Below are 13734 nucleotides of genomic sequence, written 5' to 3' on the forward strand. Positions count from 1 at the left end.
GCTAAAATGATACTTCTATGGCACAAAATTTAATATATAATTACAGTTACTCAAAATTTTAAGCTTGCCAAGTATTTACCTCTTACATTATAGGTAGAAATTCTTTTTTTATTATCTTAACGTGAGTACTATATTATTAATATAATACCAATAGATTAGGAAGCCTATTTAGGAAACTTTAGGATCAATCAGTCGATACAGAACTCCTGTCAAGAGTAGTCAACCACACAAGTGAGATTAAGAAGAATCTTCAGATGACTCCAAATTAGGTACTGGTTTCCAAAATGCTATCTGTAAAGACATCAGAATCTTTCCCTGATGGAAGCAATAAAAAAAGGTTACATGAGGTTCCAAAGAGAAAGAATTTCCCTGGGAACTGTAATATTTTCTGTACTATAATAACTACCATATGCTTTTTTCAGGCTATATCACTTGGACTTGGGCCAAGATTTCAGAAGATTGGCAACAACATGAAAGAATTTAACTGTTTTTTTAAAAAAATAAAGGGCATTATCTGTAGTAGAGATATTTTATAAAATAGTCTGTAAATCAGGCACTTCATTTTTAAAAAATGAAATATTTTAACTGAAAAACCTGAACACATCTGGTTTCTTAAAGACAATAAATAACACAACATCTTTTGATCCATTTCATATTCCATTTTTGCCTCTGCTCCCAGCCTTGACTTTCTTGGTATTGCTGAACTAAAAATAACTCCTGGTATAGTAGCTGAAAATTATGGTTTTCCCTTGCAAAGAAAAAGGGGGTAAAGTCCAATTATAAGATGTAAGCTTGCTTTTCTCCAATTAAAATACACATACAAATTTGACTGCAATTCATTCAACACATCTATTGAATGCCTTTCTATGCCAAGTGCTATGCTAAGTGTTGGGGGTAGGATACAAAGATGAGTAAGAAAGACTTCACTGACTCTGAAGAATTCAATCTAATACAGTCAAGAACTATGCAAAGTACACTTTACAAAGCGTTATAAAACACAATGTCATACCCATACATAAAAATGATAAAAATCTATCTCTGATAAATTTTCCTTGTATTTTTCCTGTTAAAACTATTAACAGTGGTTTTTAATTTTTTTTTTTTTTTTGAGACAGGGTCTCACTCTGTTGCCCAGGCTGCAGCGCCAGTGGTGCAATTTCGGCTCACTGCAACCTCCGCCTCCCAGGGTCAAGCAATTCTCCTGCCTCAGACTCCAAGTAGCTGAGATTACAGGCACATGCCACCAGACCTCTGCTAATTTTTGTATTTTTAGTAGAGATGGGGTTTCACCATATTGGCCAGACTGGTCTCGAACTCCCGATCTCAGGTGATTTACCTGCCCCGGCCTCCCATAGTGCTGGGATTACAGGCATGAGCCACCGGTGGCGCCTGGCCTCTACATTTTTTTAGCTGACAGAAACTTTGGTAACCGTCACAAAAGCTCCCTGAATTTAATCATCTATGGACCCCCTGGAGTCCCAGGTTAGAAACCCTCACAGACAGTGTTTCTCATTCCAGCACTTCTCTCTGCTGTCCACTGAAAAGAAGCACATACACAGTTGCTGTCTGTTTACAGGAATTCATTTAACTTTTTTTTTTTTTTTTGAGATGGAGTCTCACTCTGTCTCCCAGGCTGGAGTGCGGTAGTGCAATCTGGGAATCTGGGCTCACTGCAACCTCTACCTCCCGGGTTCAAGCGATTCTCGTGCCTCAGCCTCCTGAGAAGCTGGGATTACAGGAATGTGCCACCACACCCTGCTAATTTTTGTATTTTTAGTAGGGATGGGGTTTTGCCATGTTGGCCAGGTTGGACTTGTACTCCTGAGTTTAAGTCATCCACCTGACTCAGCCTCCCAAAGTATCAGGATTACAAGCATGAGCCACCGTGTTCGGCTCATTTATTTAACTCTTGAGGATTATACATATTTGATATATCAATGAACATTCCTTCTCCAGAAAAGGGTCAGGGCTGATCAACAAAAGTAATTCATTTCCCTATTACTCTGCCATTGGGTAGAAGAAAACAGGTCAATATAGAAAAGGCAGGTACAGGTCAGGCGCAGTGGCTCACACCTGTAATCCCAGCACTTTGGGAGGCCGAGGCGGGCAGATCACGAGGTCAGGAGTTCAAGACCAGCCTGGCCTATATGGTGAAACCCTGTCTCTACTAAAAAATACAAAAATTAGCTGGGCATGGTGGTGTGCGCCTGTAGTCCCAGCTACTCAGAAGGCTGAGGCAGAAGCATTGCTTGAACCCGGGAGACAGAAGTTACAGAGAGCCGAGATTGCGCCACTGCACTCCAGCCTACATGACAGAGCAAGACTCCATCTCAAAAAAAAAAAAGAAAGAAAGAAAAGGCAGGTACATTAATGGTAGAAAGTAAGGAAAGTACTTATTGATACCACTACTATTTCTGCTTAAAAAAAGAATACAATACTCTTCCTCCTGCATACTAACATGCAGTTTCTCAACTCCACAAATACCTTCCATGGGCATTTTAGGCATTAGGTGGAAAACAGGTCCAACATAAGCAATCTCTTCAATTCACTCCTTCACTATCTGGATATTAGCTATTTGTGTGCCAGGCACTATGCTTAGCAATGGGAAAACAAAGATGAGCTCGTAGTCCAGTGGAGCACTGAAAGTATAGTAAAGTGGAAGTAGTATATACATGTGAGAATATGCAGGAGGGGTCTTTGAAGACATTTAAATTTGATCCGGTAGGTAAAGAACCCAACAGATTCTGTAAAAGGGAGTAGTACAGGCAAACCAATTTTTAAGCCTATAACTCAGGGCCAGGCACTGTGGCTGGTCTCGAACTCCTGACCTCAACTGATCCACCCGCCTCGGCCTCCCAAAGTGCTGGGATTGCAGATAGGCACGAGCCACCACGCCCAGCCCCAGCCCTTCAACTTTTTACCATCAAACCCGAAACATGTGCATCTAACGTCTCTATCTTCTCTGTTACAACGGTAGTATACAACTTCTGCCTAAAACCAATCTCTCTACCAGTGGATCAGGGTTTTGCTACTCAAGGTGGCATTTTCTGACCAACAGCTTCTGCATAATCTAGGACCATATTAGAAATGCAGAATATCAAGCTTCATATAAGACCAACTGAATCAGAATATGCATTTTAACATGATCCCCAGGTGATTCTCATTATGCACATTAAAATTTAAGAAGCACTGCTTCTATACAAAAGCCAATTCTCTCCCAGTTTTTCAGAATCCTTACCCTAGGGATTATTCACTCTCTTTCTTACCTCTTTGACCTTTAAAAGAAAAAACTCCACACTACTTTTCCAATTCAATTCTTCAAAAAAGTTTCCACATGTCCTCCATTTCATGTTCCACTCACTCCTCAACCCATTCAGATCTGCCCCTCACCACCACTCCACTCAGCTCTCATTAAGATCAATGACCTTTTATAGAATGTTGCTAAATCTAAAGGACATCTTTTCATCTAACCCCTACTTGACCCCTCACTAGTATTCAAAACAATTGCCCTTTCTCTTCTTGAATCACTTTCTTTCCGGTGTTGACATGTGCACTAATGATGCAAAAGCAATGGTGGATAAAACTGCAGGTGCTTTAACATGAATCAACGCAGTAGCACTAACCTGTACTACTAGTTAACTGTATTCTTCACTGCCAAGCACTGGTATTAAGAAAAAAGCCAGTTTCACTAAAGAATAAACTAGATGAAGCAACAAAATTATTAAATTTACTAAATCTCAACCCCTGGAGATACATCTTTTCAATATTCTACTTAAAGGAAATGGGAATTAATTATAAAGCACTGCATACTGAAGAATAACGGCAAAGTACATACTTGAGAACTGAACTAGTCACTTTTTTCTTGCAACACCATTTTTACTTGAAGGACTATCAGACAAACTGATCGTTCAGACTTGGATATCTGGCAAACATTTTTTCAAAATTTAATCACGTATGCCTTTCATTTCAAGGAAAACAATCAACTGTATTTGTTGCCAATCATAACACTCTACAAGCAAAAATGACATTTTTGGAAAACTTGTATTTGACACCATGAGCTTGACAGCTTCTGAATATTTAAAAACTTGTCTGATGAGAGTGGTAGTCATATTGACAAATAAGACTTTTTGGCACTGTGAAATGAGATATGTCCACATTTGGAAAACCTGTGTAACTCAGTGGACTGATATTTTCCACATGACCAATGCATGATTTTTGCAAAAGTAAATATGGGTAAAACAGTCACTCAAAGTATAAGACAGATCATCAGATTTTAATGTAACAGAGTGAGTATAAGTTCACTGATATCAGAATCCACATTGTAACTAATCCTGGTAGGGTGCAGTGGCTCATGCCTGTAATCCAGTACTTTGGGAGGCCAAGGCAGGTGCATCACTTGAGGTAAGGAGTTCAAGGCCAGCCTGACCAACATAAAATACTAAAAATAAAAAAATTATTCCAGTGTGGTTGTCTGCGCCTGTAGTCCCAGCTACTCAGGAGGCTAAGGCGGGAGAACTGCTTGAATCTAGGAGATGGAGGTTGCAGTGAGCCAAGATCGCACCACTACACTCCAACCTGGGAGCGAGACTCTGCCTCGAAGAAAAAAAAAAAAAAAACAGAATCCACGTTATAACTAATCCTTAAGAAACTATCACTTGTTGAATTTTGACATGTTATCAAAGAAGCATATCCATGATTACATTAAAAAATATAATATTCTTCCCTTTCCCAAATACATCTGTGGATGATTTTTTCATATATTTCAATCAAAATAACATAATGCAACAAACTGAATGCAGAAGCAGATATGAGAATCCAGCTATCTTCCATTAAGGCAGACTTTAACGAGATTTGCAAAAATGTAAATTAATGCTTCTCCCAAAATGTTTTCTTCTAAAAAAGTTATTTTTCACAAAAAAATTTTAACATTTAAGGGGTTTATTATTATAATTTTTTGTTTTTTTGAGACAGAGTCTCACTCTGTCGCCCAGGCTGGAGTGCAGTGGCGCGATCTCGGCTCACTGCAAGCTCCGCCTCCTGGTTTCTGACCTGAGGTCGGGAGTTCGAGATCAGCCTGGCCAACATGGTGAAACCCCGTCTCTACTAAAACTACAAAAATTAGCTGGACACGGTGGTGCGCACCTGTAATCCCAGCTACTAGGGAGGCTGATGCTGGAGAGTCACTTGAACCCAGGAGGCAGAGGTTGCAGTGAGCCAAGATTGTGCCACTGCACTCCGGCCTGGGTGACAGAGCAAGACTCCATCTCAAAAAAGAAAACAACTTCCCAGTTTCATTCTGAATATGGCAAATAGCAGTAAGCATACTAACATAAACAAAAGTTCTTCAGGATCCACAATAATTTTTAAGAGCTTAAGGAAGTCCTGAGACCATAGAGTTTAAGCATCACTGCCCCAGATCTCAATCACATCCCATGGCCACAATTAACCTCCACAGGCGCTTGACTCTAAAATTTTTCTCTAATCCAGGCTAACCTCCAATTTCCATTTACACAACTGCTTACTTAATATCTCCACTGAGATGTCTCAAAAGTACCTCATACTCAACATATCCAAACCCAAACTCATGATCTCAATCTCTCAAACATGGTCCTCTTTCCAGTGTTCTCTCTCAGTGAGTGGCATTATCATCCATTGTAACCTGAGTCATCCACGACACTTCTTTCTCACTCTCTCATATTTAATCATTCGACAAGTCCTGACTATCTTGCCTTCCAAATCTCTCTCAAATCTATTCAACTTTCTACTTTTATCACAAAACCCTCTATCTCTCTGGATCATAGCCTCCTATCAAGTCTACAAGCATTTGTTTGTTTTGTCCCCACTTCCTATCTCTCCTTACTCATCCTTCCTAGCTCTAGGAGAAACCACTTCCCCTTTCTTGGCCAGGCACAGTGGCTCACGCCTGTAATCCTAGCACTTTGGAAGGCCAAGGTGGGAGGATCACTTAAGCTCAGGAGTTCTAGATCAGCCTGGGGAACCTAGTGAGACCTTGTCTCCATCTAATTTAAAAAAAAAAAAAAAAGATCACGCCTGTAATCCCAGCACTTTGGGAAGCCAAGGCGGGCGGATCACTTGAGGTCAGGAATTCGAGACCCCCCTGGCCAACATAGTGAAACCCGATCTCTACTTAAAAATACAAAAAGTAGCCAAGCATGGTGGCGTGTGCCTGTAATTCCAGTTACTGGGGAGGCTGAGGCAGGAGAATCACTTGAGCCTGGGAGGTGGAGGTTGCAGTGAGCTCAGATCACGCTATTACACTCCAGCATGGGCGACAGAGCAAGACTCTTGTCTTGAAAAAAAAAAAAAAAGAAAACCACTTCCCCAAAGACCACTCTGCCCATCCCCACCTCTCCAGGTCTTGTCCCTGCTTCATGCTGTCACAGTACCCTGAGCTTTTCCTTCATGACATTTAACACAGTTTGTAACCACATTTTTTTCCCCACAATTATCTGTCTTCCCTATTAGACTATTAGGCACCATAAGGTGCTATATTTGCTTTGGTCATCACCGTATCTTTCCAAGACCTGACATAAAGTAGACAATTTAAAGTTAAAAAACTTGTTCCTGTACAGGTATTTTTTTACCTTTTAGTGTAAACATATCAAAAAAGATTTTTTTACCACTATGTTCAACAGCTTTGGAATCCAGACTCAAAACAATGTTCCTTGGATATCTCTTGAAGGATACACTAGAAAATGATTAACAGTGGTTTCCTCTGGGAAGAGGAACCAAGTAACTAGGAGACAGGAAAAGGAAGACAACGGACTTTTTACTGTATATCCTTTTGTGCCCTCAAAATTAAGTGACATCATTATTTTTTAAATAAAGCCTTCTAGCACCTAAAAGCATCTTCTGAGATGCTCAATTTCCAGAGGACATAACTTTCAAATTATATTCAGATTTAGTAGCAAATCCAGAAATGCCCATGATACGTATTTATAACATTAATACATACAATGATCACCTATTTTGATGTGAATACAAAATACTCATTAGCTAATAACTCATATGACTTACTTTTTTTTTTTTTCTTCTTTGGAGGCAGGGTCTCACTCTCTCACCGAGGCTGGAGTGCAATGGCACAATCTTGGTTCACTGCCACCTCCGGCTTCCAGGTTCAAGAGATTCTCCTGCCTCAGCCTCCCAAGTAGCTGGGATTACAGGCACATGCCACAATGCTCAGCTAAATTTTGTATTTTTAGTAGAGATGGGGTTTCGCCATGTTTGCCAGGCTGGTCTTGAACTCCTGACTTCAAGTGATCTGCCCACCTCAGCCTCCCAAAGTGCTGGGATTACAGGCGTGAGCCACCGCACCCGGCCATATTACATTATTACATTTTAGAACTCAACGATACATCAGGTAAAAGCAAAAACCTATCTTGAAGGTGTTTTACTTTCTGGAGCATTACCTTAATAAGTTCAGGCATTAATAAGAAGCACTGATACATCACAGAAAAAGTTATATTCTTTCAACTTCAGAAAGACACTGTCAAAATGGGTACAAACAGTGGAGAGCCAGCCAGGCGCGGTGGCTCATGCCTGTAATTCCGGCACTTTGGGAGGCTGAGACGGGTGGATCACGAGGTCAGGAGATTGAGACCATCCTGGCCAACACAGTGAAACCTCGTTTCTACTAAAAATACAAAAATTAGCCGGGCATGGCTAAAATAGCCACTGCACTCCAGCCTGGGTGACAGAGCGAGACTCTGTCTCAAAAAAAAAAAAAGTGGAGAGCCATGTACAATACTAAGTTAAAGGAAAAAGAAATCCTTGACTATTATCCCATTTATTTTCAGAAAAATCCTGCAAGGATGAGGAAACAGACTTCAAAGGCTATCACACAACTATTCAGTGGAAAAGGCAGGTATCTGAACCCAAGTCTATCCCATTGCAGAGGCCGTTGTTTCTACCACACCACCTGCCTTTCCTGACTAAACAGATGTGTAACTATTAAGACAAGCTAATTAGGCAAACATATTATCAGGACATACAAGCATGTTTTGGTTTTAGACAGAACTAAGTCCTATTTGCTACTACTTTATGAAATCAAGGTAGTATGAAAGATTTTTACCAATATTCAAAATATGCACATCATCTTGCTTTTTTTGCCTGCTGTGAGTTGATTGTTTAAAAGAATTTTAAAAGACCTTCCCAAATCAATCACTTTATTCATGGAATAAAGTGCTAAAATAAAATTCAAAATTAGATATTTATTAATGATGGTATCAGTGGGTAGCCTACTTTACTCAAAACACTTAACATACATTCTCTCCTTTAATCCTCAGAAGAAGGCCCATTGGAAAAAAGACTACTGGCCGGGCATGGTGGCTCACACCTGTAATCCCAGCACTTTGGGAGGCTGAGGCAGGTGGATCACGAGATCAAGAGATGGAGACCATCCTGGTCAACATGGTGAAACCCCATCTCTACTAAAAATACAAAAATTAGCCAGGTGTAGTGGCACGCACCTGTCGTCCCAGCTACTCGGGAGGCTGAAGCAGGAGAATCACTTGAACCTGGGAGGCAGAGGTTGCAGTGAGCCAAGATCGCACCACTGCACTCCAGCCTGGGCAACAGAGTGAGACTTCGTATGAAAAAACAGAAAAGAAAAAAAGACTACTGCCATTTTACAGGGGAAGAAAGTAAGGCTCTCAGAGGCTAATGAACACAGCAGACCAAGGATCTGAACCCAAGTCTCTGATGCCACAGCCCATTCTTTCCATCTCACTATGCCTCCCTCACTAGTTTCAAGAAGGAACCAGGACAATTTTCCCTTGTGACAACAAGAAAATCTGGCTATAGAATGAAAAGCAAACATGTTTAAAAACAAAACAGTCACAAAATTAAACCAAATGTCTAGTTTTTGGAGGTTACTGGTACACTACACCAAACATGGCTAACCCCTTCAACTTGAAATAACTCTTGTACCTTCGTATAGTAAATCGCATCCGACTTAACTTTAGGTTCATTTCCTTAAAATTACATTATAAAGCCAGGTGTGGTGGCATAGCCTGTAGTCCCAGCTACCGAAGAGGCCAAGGCAGGAGAATCACTTGAACCCAGGAGCTCGAGGCCAGCCTGGGCAACATAGTGAGGCCCCAGTCTCTTAAAAAAAAAAAAAAAATTACATCATACTATATATGAATAAAGCCTAGAAAGGAAAATGGAAAAAATAACAGCTGTTATGTTAGGACGGAAGGATTTTACATGGAGATAAATTTTATGTTTTAAAAATTTCATTTAAATTGTTTTAATATGGCAACACTTTTTTTTTTTATTATACTTTAAGTTTTAGGGTACATGTGCTCAACGTGCAGGTTTGTTACATATGTATACATGTGCCATATTGGTGTGCTGCACCCATTAACTTGTCATTTACATTAGGTATATCTCCTAATGCTATCCCTCCCCTCTCCTCCCACCCCACAACAGCCCCCGGTGTGTGATGTTCCCCTTCCTGTGTTCAAGTGTTCTCATTGTTCAATTCCCACCTATGAGTGAGAACATGCATTTGGTGTTTTGTCCTTGCGATAGCTTGCTGAGAATGATGGTTTCCAGTTTCATCCATGTCCCTACAAAAGACATGAACTCATCATTTTTTATGGCTGCATAGTATTCCATGGTGTATATGTGCCATGTTTGCTTAATCCAGTCTATCACTGATGGACATTTGGGTTGGTTCCAAGTCTTTGCTATTGTGAATAGTGCCACAATAAACATAAGTGTGCATGTGTCTTTATAGCAGCATGATTATTATAATCCTTTGGGTATATACCCAGTAATGGGATTGCTGGGTCAAACGGTATTTCTAGTTCTAGATCCTTGAGGAATCGCCACACTGTCTTCCACAATGGTTGAACTAGTTTACAGTCAGTCCCACCAACAGTGTAAAAGTGTTCCTATTTCTCCACATCCTCTCCAGCACCTGTTGTTTCCTGACTTTTTAATGATCGGGCAACACTTTTTTAAATGTCATAACAAATATTTCTACTACATATTAGTACTAAACAGAAGCTAAGAAATGACAGTTGACTTGACTGACAAGTATGATTTTTAAAATACCAAAAGTAACTTTCAGGTTACCTCTAATGAAATCTATGAACACAATTTTTATCTTGAGAGTCAGGATGAGGAAAAAAATAAAAATAAATTTTAAAAAATCCACTTTACTATAAATCCTGCTAAAACAAGTGTCAACTAAGGGCTAAGTTATTCTTACATACTCAAAACTCTGCCAATGACAAAAAACTAATGGAAATAAATGGACCACTAACTAATTGTAATTTGGAAATTTTATTAATAAGGATTTTTATCTTAGTACTGTTTTAACAAGAGTTACAACTGAAAGTTATTCAATAATCAAAAATGAAGGTACTTTAAAAATTTTGCCAACTAAGTAATATAGACTTTATTCCCACCTAAAACACATTAGGATAATTATACCAAATTTTTTAGGTCAACATCTCAAACATTTTCTACTAATTACCTTAAAATAGCATTAAAATGAATAAAGAAACATCAGAGTTTTCAATTACTTATTATTGGAATTCAAAACTGTAAATACAAATGTAAAATAAACAGTAAAAACGAAACACATGTTCAACACTCAGAAGAATTGTTATTCTGACTGGACAAGTTATGACTTACATAAGAGGGAAAAAATGGCTGTAAGGCCTATCTAGTAAGAATTATCTTTTATATTTTTGCATAAATACTAAGTTATAACCTCCCAATAAAACTGTTTAAACTCCCCAAACTTCAAAATGTTTCTACTACTCCAAATTTTCTACTCTTCTGCTACATGGTTAAGATCCAATTTATACCTTCCCAAACTGAAATTTACAAACCAATAATCTGCTTTAACAAAAGTATTGTCATATGACAACATCAATGAAGACATGGGCAGTTCAAAACATATGTTTATTATCATCTCTTATTCCATAAATCAATTTCATGGTACAGAAATAGATACCTTTAAGAAAATAAATATTTGTATTTTCCCCAGTTCATGACATTTTGAAAATGAATCAACCAAAGCTATGGGTTAAAATTAGTATTCCTACTAATTCCCATTCATTCAACAAATATGTATTTGTGTCATCGTAATTAGCAGTCCTAGAGTTTCTTCACCTACCAATTTTTATTTCTTGGAAAAGTGTAAACACAAAACTCTTCAGGAATAGTTTTAAAGATACGTATTAAAATTCACTAGAGAAATTTCCACACAAACTGAAGTCAGCAAATGGTTGAAAACAGATGTCACTACAGTAACCCAAAGGAACATGATGAAGGAATGTACTTACGTTTCAAAACAACGATCCACGTTGTCAGACATCAAAAGCAGCATGCATAGCTGTTCAAGGGCTATTAGTTGCATGTCCCTTTCATCACCCTGTCCCATCTGTAGCCATTCCAGCAGTGTATCTGGGTCCACATCTGCCATGGTTTTTTAAAAGCCTCTTTGCTTAAATTTGAAAAGTAAAGGGAAAAAAGTCCTTTAAATTCCAGGACTGAACAGCTTGGGCTTAAATTTTTTTTCCTTTACATCTGCTAGAACCAAATTTTCATAGTGTCCTCCTAGCAATTAAAAAAGACTCCTAAGTACGTTTGGACGTAAGAGTGCTTAATGCAGTTTTTCAACTTTCCTTATCCCCCAGGTTTAACGTACAGATAGCATACCAAATGAAAACCAGTTTTGCACAAGAGTATATAAGCTGATTAGGTTGCTGCTTAACTAGAAACCAGAGCTGTCTGTGTCAAAGACAGTCAGTCAAGCTTCAGGTCCCACTACTGCTATCACTAAAGTCTATGCCAAAAGGCAAAGAACACCTAACTAAAGGTTCTGTATTTTCCACCAAACTTCATCCCCCTCCTTCTCCACCCAAAACTGATCTTCAGATAAGGGTTAGATTCAGTATTTTGAGGAAACTCTAAACACCTTGATCCAATCCCCCTCCAAATTGTTTCTCCTTCAAAATTACCTCCAATTTCACAAATTCTGCTGACTTCTCAATTTACTTCTATTTTAAAGATGTCCAAATACAAACGACAATTATATACAAGATTTATCTATGAATAAAGAGTTGGTTAGGAATTTTGGCAGTCTTGGCAACTATTCTTAAAAGTTAAAAAAAAAAAAAAAAGGAAAGGCTAAAAGTAAATGCAATGGACTAGCAGGTTACGGATGCGAATGTAGGCCAACCTACGGCCCTCTTTCCCCATCTTCACAAGATAGGGCAGTTGGTTAAAAAAACAAAAACAAAACCGAGAAGCAGCCCCAACAGGCAAGTCATTACAAAAGCGCCCTGTAAGCGCCCCGACTGGAGGTCAGCTTTGGGTCCCACGTAACGCAGCCGCAGGTGTGGGAAGCCGGCGGCGGTGCGCGGTGGGCACCCAACGGCGGCGACCAGCGGGGTTGACCCCACACCCAGGGCCCGGCCGAGCCGGGCGCTGAGAGGCGCTGGCCCCCGCGCTCTGGTTCCCCAGCACCAAACCCCACTAAGTTAACTACCTGTGTCTAGGAGGAGGGGAAGTTCTGGAGAAGCAGCAGCAAGGCTTCGTGCCCGAGAGGAGGCCGCCGGGCCAGGCAGGGCGCCGGCTCTCCCGGGAGCTGCGCCCGGAACTCGAAGGCCTGGCAGCGAACCCTTCTCAAGGGCAAAAGGAGCCGGCCTGGGGCTCTGGCGCGGGCAAGCCGGGCCCCGCCGCCGGCAGGGCCCCGGGAGGGGAACAAAGGGGCCAGCGGGGAAGTCGGCAGCAGCCTGGCCGACCTCACTCGGCGCCGGGGTCTCGCTTTCCGCCAGTCGCCGGTCGTCCGGGATCCTGGCCCCCACGCAGGGCCCTTCCGACGGTCCGAGGCGCTCCCGCCTCCCCTTCCCGCAGGCTCTTACTCGGGCTTGTCGTTCCAAACCGCTCCGATCCAGCTCCCAGCAGGCCGCGGGCAGAGCCAGGCCCGGCCGCGGCCCTAGAGTTCCCAAGAAGCCGCAGGCCGCGCAGGTCGAACCGGGCAGGCGGCACAGGAAAAGCCGCGCCTCGTCCCTCCCCTTCCTCCGCGGGGACCTGGTGACAGGGAAGCGAGAGGTTCTCTCGTGCGGCAGCAGCCAGCGGACGTCCAGTCCCCAGCAAGCTCCCCAGGGCTCCTCAGGCCCTGCAGCTCAGAGGCCCGCGCGGTGCTGCGGGCGGCGGCGGCGCGGCGGGGAGGCCCAGTCCATCGCGAACCGGGAGGGGGAGGGGAGGAGGGTCGAGCGAGAGCCAGGCGGGGAAGCTGCCGAGGGCAGCCGAGCCCGGCGGAGGCGGAGCAAATCCACTCCCCCGGCGGCGACCCCGCCGGCGGCCACCTGGGGCGCTGCGGAGACGGCCGACCGCCGCGCAGGGGCGCCAACCGGGGACGCCGCGTCGCCGCCCTTGCCCTGGCGCTCTCGCCCCTGCCGCCTCGGGCTGGGTCGTACGTTTCTGCCGCGGCTTTTCTATGGTGCGCCCTGGTCCCCTTCTCGCTTCCCTGTCAGTCCGAGCGCGCTTGTGCACGCATGTCCAGCTTGCTTGGCGCCGTGGCTAACACTTTGCGCGCTCCTGCGGGAGGGCGTCGCGCGGCACAGCACAGCAAAGCTGCGGTCCAACCTGTCCCGGCTGAGCCTTCTGCCCAGGCCACCCGCACTCCGCCACGATCTTCCCTCCTCGCGCACGGAAATGCGTCGCGTAAGGAAGGCGTCTCCCCCC

General features: G+C 42.4%; 1 protein-coding gene across 12 annotated transcripts in view; it reads right to left on the reverse strand.

The window, feature by feature from the left end:
• Positions 1–13394, reverse strand: part of HECTD1 (HECT domain E3 ubiquitin protein ligase 1) — a 111627-nt gene extending 98233 nt beyond the window's left edge. For 8 of the 12 annotated variants that reach the window (XM_063651507.1, XM_054448300.2, XM_063651506.1 and 5 more), the window contains exons 1-2: positions 12533–13394; positions 11325–11485 (exon numbers count right to left, since the gene is read on the reverse strand). In XM_063651507.1, the coding sequence (XP_063507577.1) occupies positions 11325–11464 (140 nt within the window). In that variant the 5' untranslated portion in view covers positions 11465–11485; positions 12533–13394. The remainder of the gene's footprint in view (positions 1–11324; positions 11486–12532) is intronic. The other 4 variants (XM_063651503.1, XM_063651502.1, XM_063651501.1 and 1 more) reach the window with 1 other exon arrangement.
• Positions 13395–13734: the final 340 nt, after the last annotated feature.

This window comes from Pongo pygmaeus, chromosome 15 (assembly GCF_028885625.2).
Source record: "Pongo pygmaeus isolate AG05252 chromosome 15, NHGRI_mPonPyg2-v2.0_pri, whole genome shotgun sequence".
NCBI lineage: Eukaryota > Metazoa > Chordata > Mammalia > Primates > Hominidae > Pongo > Pongo pygmaeus.